At 54.5% G+C, this 9,932-nt stretch overlaps 1 protein-coding gene across 3 annotated transcripts; it reads left to right on the top strand.

Moving 5' to 3' along the window:
- The first annotated feature begins 288 nt into the window (after positions 1–288).
- GTPBP2 (GTP binding protein 2) lies at positions 289–9,899 on the top strand. Of its 3 annotated transcripts, none has more exons than XM_065911915.1 (12): positions 289–502; positions 2,311–2,337; positions 2,619–2,803; positions 3,090–3,198; positions 3,668–3,865; positions 4,163–4,337; positions 4,476–4,695; positions 5,115–5,250; positions 5,370–5,428; positions 5,973–6,144; positions 6,585–6,749; positions 9,764–9,899. In XM_065911915.1, exons 1-12 carry the CDS (start codon positions 317–319, stop codon positions 9,797–9,799), a joined length of 1,668 nt encoding a protein of 555 aa, XP_065767987.1. In that variant the 5' UTR covers positions 289–316; the 3' UTR covers positions 9,800–9,899. The 3 variants fall into 3 exon arrangements, with proteins under 3 accessions (XP_065767987.1, XP_065767986.1, XP_065767984.1); XM_065911914.1 differs by lacking the exon at positions 9,764–9,899 and adding an exon at positions 8,045–8,240; XM_065911912.1 differs by lacking the exon at positions 9,764–9,899 and adding an exon at positions 6,979–8,240.
- Positions 9,900–9,932: the final 33 nt, after the last annotated feature.

Here is a 9,932-nt window from a genome sequence, read left to right as displayed (position 1 = left end):
CCGCGCTCCTTGTCTACGCCCCTAAGCCGCCCTCGGCCCTTTGCGCCGCGATGCCTCCTGGGAGTTGTAGGGCTGCGGCGAGCTCTTTCCGGGGAGCTCCTAGGCTTGAGGACTCTATATCCCATGGTGCTCCGCGGCTGTTTCTGACGCGACCCGAAGGCCAGGGGATGCGGGGGCGTGGCCTGCGCAGGGCCCCACCCCGCTCTCCTCTGGCTGGCCCGACTCGGCCGTGGCAGTAGGCGCGGGGGCAGCGGCGGCGTCCGCGGCGGCGGTGGCGGGGGGGAGGGGCCGGGCGGGGGGCTGGCGGCAGCGGCGGATGGACTCGCGGGTATCCGAGCTGTTCGGCGGCTGCTGCCGGCCCGGAGGGGGCCCGGCCGTGGGCGGAACCCTCAAGGCTAGGGGCGCCGGCGGCAGCAGCAGCTGCGGTGGCCCGAAGGGGAAGAAAAAGAACGGAAGGAACAGAGGGAGCAAAGCCAACAACCCCCCGTACCTGCCCCCCGAGGTGAGCACCTGAGAAGTGGCGGGGTCAGAGGTAACCACTCTTTCCGGTCCCGGGACTCCAGGAAGGCGGGACAGAGAGTAGTACCCCCTTCCGGTGTCAAAGACCCCCGAGAAGAGGAGAACAGTTTTTTCCGGCCCAAGGACCCCAGGGAGGAGGGACAGAAAGACTGGGCCTCCTTTCCTGTGTCAGGACGCTGGGGAGGAAGAGTTGGGACGGGGGCGGGAATCTCCCCACTCTGATCTAAGTAACTCCAGGTGAAGTGGGGAAAGGCGGTCCCACCCGCATCCCTTGGGAAGAGCAGAGTAGAATGCCCCAGCCCTTTTCCTGTGCAACTGAAGGAAGGCGGACTGCATCCCGGGATATGAGGAGTTAGAGTTTTCTAAACTTGTTCCAGGGAGGAGAGGAGTACCGGGAAAAGAGCAATATGTTCCCTCCCTCTACACACAAACACAAGCGGAGGACACTGGCTAAGTCCTCCCGCCCTTTGCCTGTCCTACGAGGAAGTGTGGAGAGCCTCCACCTTCCTGCTCCAGCTGTTCCCTAAGGCAGACAATAGTTGCTGCTTTGTCCCTCTGTAGAAAAAGAGGACACAGGGGGAGAGCCTCATCCAGTGGTTGTCAAACTTGAGCACCTTAGAGAATCACCTGGATTGCTGCTCCACCCCTCGAATTTCTGATTCAGTAGCTCAAAGGTACCCCTGATAATCAGCATTTCTTACAAGTTCCCGGGTGATGCGACTGCTGCTGGTCCTGGGACCACACTTTGAGAAACTTTAGCCTAGACCATCATCCTTGTATCAGTATTCTGAAGCCACCCATTCTAATTTTTCATCTCCAGCAAAATGATAAAAAGGAAGGTCTCTGTTGATGGGGAAAGATCTCCTTTATACTCCCATGCAGTTATGGGTGAAGACCTATAAGAGCCTGAGAGTCAAAGAGCCTTGAAGGGATAGAATGATGACAGGAAGGGGAGAAGGAAAATTAAATAGCCATGGAGGAGGAGTGCAGAAATACAGGGCTGGCAGAACAGGCAAATCTCATACCCTTTTGCACCTGAGAGGGGAAGTCTTGGGCAATGGGATACTTCTGTGTTGGGTCACCTGATACAGGGAAGAGGAGGAGGTGGTGTGATGGATTCAAGATTTCACCTCAGCTGGGGCGTGAGGGTTAGGGGACAGAAGAGGAAAAGCCACAGTGGTCTGGTTTGTGGTGTCTGTCTCCTTCATTATCTTTTCTGAGTTTCTTCATCTCAACCCCAACTTTGGAGACTTGTCTCTCCTTCTCCTGGCTCCTCTCTCGTTGGGTTTGTAGTGACCAGTGCTGAGCTCACCCTCTGGCACTGCTCCAAAACCTCTTGCAACGTCTTACTTTTGGTGTCATCAGCTGAGAGGGGTGGCCAGGAAGGAAGTGGTGTCTCTCAGACCAGTGGCAAAGAACGGCCTCCGCAGCTTGGACATGGAGAAGACACAGACGTGGGGACAGCAATTTGAGGCCCTAGGAGGAAGGAAAGACGGTGATCTTGCATCTAAGATGAGCATGCTGCCAGTGATCCAAAAAAGAGGGACTCAGGGTTCCGTTCCTGGCGTAGATAGATGACTGACTGTGTTCTTGGAGGCCTTTCCTTCAGAGAGGTCACCCTGGAACTGAGTACAGGGCTGGTCTGCCATGACCTTTGACAGACACCTGCCTAAACAAGTGCAGCTCAAGCTTCCTGCTCTCTTAAGTTAGCTGCCTGAACCCCAGTGGGAATTGGGGAAGTAAAAGTTAGGTCTGGACAGTGTGTAGTAACAGCTCCCTGTTTCTTTTCAGGCTGAAGATGGAAACATCGAATATAAAGTGAGTCTTAGGCTGGGGAGGGACAGGTTGTCCTTGGTGTGGGATGATTTCTTTATGATCTCTAACTTTATGCCTTATAGTCTTTTAAAGATGTGGTTCAGAGTAAGGGCTCTGTACCTTATTCTTTTGAAAGAGGACTCGCTGTCCGAGGAGGTCAGGGATGAGGGTGGTTAAGAGGAAAGGGAAGGCCCTGGTCCTTGCAGCAGGACAGATGGGGAACCAGTGGGTTCAGCAGGAGCATCTCTGACTTTTCCTTCTCATGGTACTTTACCTGCCCTAAGCTGAAGCTGGTGAATCCATCCCAGTATCGTTTTGAGCACCTGGTGACACAGATGAAGTGGCGGCTCCAGGAGGGCCGTGGTGAGGCCGTCTACCAGATTGGGGTAGAGGACAATGGGCTGCTGGTGGGGCTGGCTGAGGAGGAGATGCGGGCTTCTCTCAAGACCCTGCACCGGATGGCAGAGAAGTATGCTTCCCTTTGGTCCTCCTTTCCCTAAATCCCCAGGACCCGCCTTCTCTGGACAAAGGGCTGAAGTGGGGAGAGTTAGTTTTCTGGCATCCTCTGCCCTAGATCCAGGCTTTTTTGCCCCTTGACTTAAGGTTCATTTGTGTCAAGGGAGCTGTGGATGCAGGATAGATTGGAGGCAGGTAGGAAGTGGTGTTTGGAACTCTGGGGAGGTATGAGAAGGCCATTGGTCCAGGGGGATGGGGAGTACGGGTGAGAAGTGGCAGCTGTGGCCTTGCTGTGACAGAGTCGGGGCAGACATCACTGTTCTCCGGGAGCGAGAAGTGGACTATGATAGCGACACACCCCGGAAGATCACCGAGGTGCTCGTACGAAAGGTTCCTGACAACCAGCAGGTGGGTCCCCACCCCTCCCTGTTTCTCACACCCCTGCTCCCTGGGAAAGTCCTCTGGTGGCAGACTCTTCCCTGGCCTGGGACTCTGAGATTTGGTCCCCAGAGACTGCTTATGCCTTTTTTGTTTGTTTTCTTTGGTTGGACTGGGTCCTAGGTGGTGTGCCCCGGCTTTCTCTAGTTGGTGAGCGGGGGCCGCTCTTCACTGTGGCGCATGGGCTTCTCATTCTGGTGGCTTCTCTTGTTACGGAGCACCAGCTCCAGGGGCACAGGCTGCAGTACTTGTGGCTCCTGGACTTGGTTGCTCCGCTGCATGTGCAGTCTTTCTGGACCTGGGATCAAACCCATGTCGCCTGCATTGGCAGGCAGCTTCTTATCCACCGCACTGCCAGTGAAGCCCCTGCCGCTGCTTTTGACCTTTCAGTGGACAGAGTTGAGGGGTTGGAACCTGACCTCTGACAATTCATCCGCAGTTCCTGGACCTACGTGTGGCCGTCCTGGGGAATGTGGACTCAGGAAAGTCAACTCTACTTGGAGTCCTGACCCAGGGAGAGCTGGACAATGGGCGGGGCCGAGCTCGGCTCAATCTTTTCCGCCACCTGCATGAGATTCAGTCCGGCCGAACCTCCAGCATCAGCTTCGAGATCCTGGGCTTTAACAGCAAGGGAGAGGTGCATGCAATCAACGGGACCCAGTGGGACCAGACTCTGAGGATGGGATGGTAGTGGTGAAGGACAGAGTGTGAGGGCAGAGTGTGGAGACTTTGTGGAGTAGTGTAGATGAAGGCCCCTGGGCACTGAACCTGCTGTGACCTCCTTAGAAAACAAACAGGGAATCAACTGAACTAAATCCTCAGTGGGGCTCAGGGTTAAGAGGCAGGGCTACCCAGGGACTGGTTTAGGTCCTGGCCACTCGTGAAGGGTTGGGGAGGCTGGCCAGGGTCACTGAGAGCCCGGGCTCTGGGCCAGGTGGTGAATTACAGTGACTCACGGACGGCAGAAGAGATCTGTGAGAGCAGCTCCAAGATGATCACCTTCATCGACCTGGCAGGCCACCACAAGTACCTGCACACCACCATCTTCGGCCTCACCTCCTACTGCCCCGACTGCGCCCTGCTCCTCGTCAGTGCAAACACCGGGATTGGTAAGAGGCATCGGCACGGGGGCAGCGCTCACTCTCCTCCCCCAGACCCCCACACATCTGGGAGCCAGACCACCTCTCCTCTTGCGCTCTCCCCCCGCATCCCGCATCCTGACTCTCCCACCCACCTTCTCTGAGCAGCTGGCACCACACGGGAACATCTGGGGCTGGCACTGGCCCTGAAAGTGCCCTTCTTCATCGTGGTCAGCAAGGTGGACCTGTGTGCCAAGACCACCGTGGAGAGGACAGTACGCCAGCTAGAGCGGGTCCTCAAGCAGCCTGGCTGCCACAAGGTTCCCATGCTGGTCACCTCCGAGGACGACGCCGTCACTGCCGCGCAGCAGTTTGCCCAGTCCCCCAAGTAAGGCTTTCTCACTCCATCATCCTCAGGGAAGGCTGCCACAGGGCCCCGGAGCATGGGGTACCCATCCCCTTCCTGACAGACCAGACCAGTTCGGCTCAGTTCTGTGGTTTTTCAGGTTGGGATTGTGGGAGGGAGTCTTTGCTGAAGGCTTGACCCTTCCCCCAGTCAGCTTTGCTGACCCCTGGGAACCTGGAGGCAAAGTGCTGTGCCAGGCGTTTGCCATCTCTCTGGGCTCTGAGATGGGTCTCAAATGCCAGGCTTATAGAGAGAGGCCCCAAGCTCCTGAGCTGGTTAGCAAATAGGAGAGGGGAGCCCCTGTCCACCCCGAGAGAGGCTTGCCTTTCCATGTAGGGGCTCTAGCCTCTGCCTCCTATTGGAACTTTGCTCATCTGCCCATTCCCTGCCTCCCTCTACAGCATCACCCCTATCTTCACACTGTCCAGTGTGTCTGGAGAGAGCCTGGACCTGCTCAAAGTCTTTCTGAATATTTTGCCACCACTCACCAATAGCAAAGAGCAGGAGGAGCTCATGCAGCAGCTGACGGAGTTCCAGGTAATTGGCCATCTGGACAGGCGGTCAGCCAGGGAACTAGGAGGGACTAATCCCGAGCCCGGAGTCTGTTTTGAGGTTTTGGAGCTGCCAGCCCTTGATAGAATCTTCTTTGGCTTCAGGTGGATGAAATCTACACAGTACCAGAGGTGGGCACAGTTGTTGGAGGGACGCTTTCCAGGTGAATTGCCTCTCTTGCTTGTTATCTACCCCATTCAGCCTTCACACACCCAAGGACCTGAAAACATCATAGCTCCAGGCAACCGTGGCGGTAAACAGATGTGCTTGTTTGTAGATGAGGCTTTTGCCATCAGAGGAGCTGGAGAAAGCTCATAAATTGGCTTATAAGGGAAGAAACTTGCCACTTCTTAGGACCTTTCAGCCCCTGCAGGGGGAAGTGTGGGTCTTGACCCCACAAAGACACCTAGAGTGCATTCAGCTGACTTCGTTGCCACCAGAGAAATGAGGTCCCCTGAGACTCTGCCCAAGGGCTGATTGCCCTTTCAGGAATCAGGTGTTCAGTGTTAAGCCAGCAGGTCCCTGTCTGCCAGGCTCTGCTGGTGTGAGCCTTCAGTCTGGACTGGGGCAAGACAGTCATCTCCCTTAGCTTCGAGTCACAATTTGGGGTCTCTCCCCCTAACCCGAGGGACTCAGAAGGAAATGACCTAGTAGAAGTAGGTGGGGGGCTTAGACTGACGCTGTGCCTCCTGCCCTCTGGACTGCAGTGGGATTTGCCGTGAGGGGGACCAGCTGGTGGTGGGCCCCACGGACGACGGCTGCTTCCTGGAGCTCAGAGTTTGCAGCATCCAACGCAACCGCTCTGCCTGTCGTGTGCTGCGAGCTGGTCAGGCCGCTACGCTGGCCCTCGGGGACTTTGACAGAGCTCTCCTCCGCAAGGTGAGGTGGAAGGGTGGGTTGGAGAGAAAACACAAAGAGAAGTGCCTGGGAGGCTGGCTACTTGAAGGAGAAGCACCAAAGGTGCTTCAGGGGAACTCAGAGGGAACGTGGTCTCTAACCCAAGAAGGCTGTCTGGGTGTGGACGTACACTGTCTGGGTATGGAGAAGGCTTAGGGGACTCACAAAGCACAGATCACTAAATGTGAATCATTGTGTCACAACCCTAGTGTCCAGGACTCTGAAAATACCTAGCATTAGAAGGGTTAGAGGACACGGAGGTGGCTGAGGGAGGGCTCCTTAGAAGGGTTTTCAGTCTTCTGAGGGCTTTGTGGTTGAAGTCCTAGAGGAAGAGGAAGCTGTAAAGGGTGGTGAGAGCAGCCCGGGAGGAGAGACTAATGTGAGGTCTGCCCTTCCTGAGTCCGAGGGCTCTGCCTCCCCAGGGCATGGTGATGGTGAGCCCAGAGATGAACCCCACCATCTGCTCAGTGTTCGAGGCAGAGATAGTCCTGCTCTTCCATGCCACCACCTTCCGGCGAGGCTTCCAGGTGACAGTACACGTGGGCAATGTACGCCAGACAGCAGTGGTGGAGAAGATCCATGCCAAGGTGAGGGGACCCAGCCATGCCCCCATTTTCCCAGGGAACAGTCAGAATTTTCCTGCGTCCAGAAAGGAGGGAACCCTGTCCCCAGAATCAGAGACCTCCCTTATCCCTCAAAGAGCACAAAGCCCCACTCGGGGTGGGTAGATGCTTGCTCAACCCTCGAGGGTGGAGGGCCAAGGCTAGCAGAGACAAGAGGCATGGTCCAGGGCCAGTGACCATGTATCTGCTGCAGGACAAGCTGCGGACAGGGGAGAAGGCAGTGGTACGTTTCCGCTTCCTGAAACACCCAGAGTACCTGAAGGTGGGCGCCAAGCTGCTGTTCCGGGAGGGTGTCACCAAAGGCATCGGCCATGTCACCGATGTGCAAGCCATTGCAGCAGGAGAGGCCCAGGCCAACATGGGCTTCTGAACTCCAAGTGGGCACAGCTCTTCTGCTGTCCCTACAATACTAAAGGTGACTTCCGGCCATGCTGCCCCCACGTTGGCGGCTCTGTGTGTTAGTAGGCTAGAGAGAGGGGGCGCTCTCCACTGCCTGCTCCCTGCCACTTTTCTGGAGACATGCCAATCTAGGTATGACCAGGGAGGGGCAGTCAGTCGTGAGGGAGAAGACAGTAGAATTCAGGGCAGTGCTCAGCAGCCTAGTGTTCACCTGGTTGGCTCATCAAGCCTGGCAACCCTGCGGCCTGTCACCGGAGGGAGCTGACCACCGCCACACCGGCCCCACTGTCAGGACTGGGCATGATCCACCGGTGTGGTCCCTGCATGTCAGGAATTGTCGCAACTGCGGGGGGGTGGTCCTCGAAAGCTCTCCTTTTCCTATACCTCTTCTCAAGGCCATGTAAGTTGCCCACCTCTACTTGACTGTGGACAAAAGACCTCTGCGCCGGGCCATCCGGTGGCCCAGGGTCTGAAGAAAAGGCACAGGGACAGTGAAGGCCGAGCTCCCGCCCTGTGCCGAGACACAAGTCAGCTCCTTAGCTTTCTCCCCCTTCCCTTCTTCACTCAAGGGCCACGTCCCCGGTTTATCCTCTCAGAGGCCCCACAGGTGCTATTTGTTGTGCTGGCCCAGGTGTGGGGCCGCCAAGCTAAGACTTGGCCAACCGAAGGTCAGCTGCATGTCAATAAGTCTTGTCCCCACCTCCGCAGTGATCTGTTGATTTTAATGCTGCATCAGCCAGGATGTTTTACTTTCCCCGACCACAGCTCCCCATCCCACACCCTCACCTCCCCTCTGGCCCCGTGTAAGTCCTCTCTCGTTTTAGTAGTTTGCAGTGAGCATCCCTTTCCCTCTGTTGCAGGGAACCTGGAGGAAAGGGAAAGATGTTGCCATATTTCCTACTCTTCAGGGCATGGATTCCCTCTTTTCCCTTTGTTAGTGTCCTGGGTTCCCATGGACTCAGGGATTTGGTTGAGGTTTCTCTGCATATATATATACACACATATATATTTAAATACACATATATATATTGTACAGAATAAAAATGTTTTATTGAACACACCGTGCATATGTTTAAGCCCCAGGGTCATCTTCCAGAGCTGAATTCCTCTCGAGGATCAGAGAAAAGCAAAACCCTTACGCTGCTAAGCCCTGATGGGGGGACAGAACCCATCTGACCCCCGTTCACCCTGCGTCCTCTCCTCTCCCCCACTTGCGGTCAGTGTTCCAGTGCTGTGACTCACGTATTCTGGCTTGGTTTGCATAGTTCTTTGAGCAGAATAGAAAGTGAAACTGTCACCTTTCCAGCTAAGACAGGTACCCACCCTGTACTTGAGTTGGTCACAGGGTTACCTAAGGAGGCTACCTAAGGAGGCTGATGACTGCCCTGTCAGAGATTTGGAGATAAGTGTGCCAGCTATGTAGTGATGGGTAGAACTTGAGACATGGCAGTCTGATCCTCACTCTTTTCCTAGCAATGCAAAGTGAAGTGAGGTTCGTAATACAGTCTAAACTGACTTTTTGGAGCTGAAGGCTACCCACTGAAACCTGTCTTCTTCCTGTTTGTGTTCAGAGTACCTGACTACCACATTCTGTGTGGAGAAATATGGCTCAAGGTTAAAGTCCAATGCAAAAAACAGGGACTACATTTGCAGTACTGATCCTTGCAAAAGAAATTTAATAATAAATGTGGCCTATGCTCCCAGGGGTATTCTGCCTTCAGAGCATTAAAGTGAGCCTCCCTATCATTCAGGCTTAGCTGCCCTTTTTGGCCACACCGCACAGCGTGAAGCATCTGTTCCCTGACACCAGGGGTCAAATCTGCACCCCCTGCAGGGGAAGCACAGTCCCTTGGCTGCTTTTTAAATATTGCTGGTTTAACTGGCTACTAAGAAGCCTGTGGTTGAAGAACTTCCTACTGGTGTTGGGAACTAAGAACCCTTTACTTCCTTCTGTACAGCTGCTCATAAGCCGCTATGAGGGAAGGCTGCAGTCAGCGTGAAGGTTCTATAGCTCTTTCCCAACACTGGCCTTTGCACATCTGTCTGCTGTCCCCTCCATGGGCTCCTCACCAATATGCGGGGGCAGGGCTGGCATCCCCAAGAAACCAAGGTGTGCTTCCGGTGTGGCCTTGTTGGTTCTTCGCTAGTGCTCCCTCTCCCCTCCCCCCAGGACCGCTCCTGACCTCTAGAAGGCCATTGGAACCAAAGTTTCTACCACAGTGCTTTTCTGTATGACTTCCTCCTGTCTACTGAAGTGTTAACAATTTGTTCAACTTGATCTGTACAGCACCCAAAGGAAATTTCTTTTCAAATTTCTCCCTAGATTAAGAAAGGAAGTTTTAGAAAATGATACTGAAACATCTCCACAAACTAGTGAGGCACTCTGCATTGATACAGCGCTGAGGATGAAAAAGTGTATAAGTAGTCTGTACATTTTGTGTTAGTTCCCCTAACCCTAAAATTTTCATTCTAGATATCCATCCAATGAATATTAAGCACCTGTTGTGTGCAAAGCACTGTGAAGAATTTTTTTTTTCCATTTTAAATATTTATTTGGTTGCACTGGGTCTTCATTGCAGCATGTGGGATCTTTAGTTGCAGCATGTGGGATCTAGTTGCCTGACCAGGGACTGAACCCTGGGCCCCCTGCACTGGGAGCACGGGAGTCTTAGCCACTGGACCACCAGGGAAGTCTCTGTGAAGAAGTCTTGCCTTTAAGAAATCTACAGATCTAGTAAGGAAGAGCCA

The sequence above is a fragment of the Muntiacus reevesi genome, chromosome 20 (assembly GCF_963930625.1).
Source record: "Muntiacus reevesi chromosome 20, mMunRee1.1, whole genome shotgun sequence".
NCBI classification, from domain to species: domain Eukaryota; kingdom Metazoa; phylum Chordata; class Mammalia; order Artiodactyla; family Cervidae; genus Muntiacus; species Muntiacus reevesi.
Note: the sequence above shows the minus strand (reverse complement) of the source record. Positions and strands in the feature narration are given on the sequence as shown.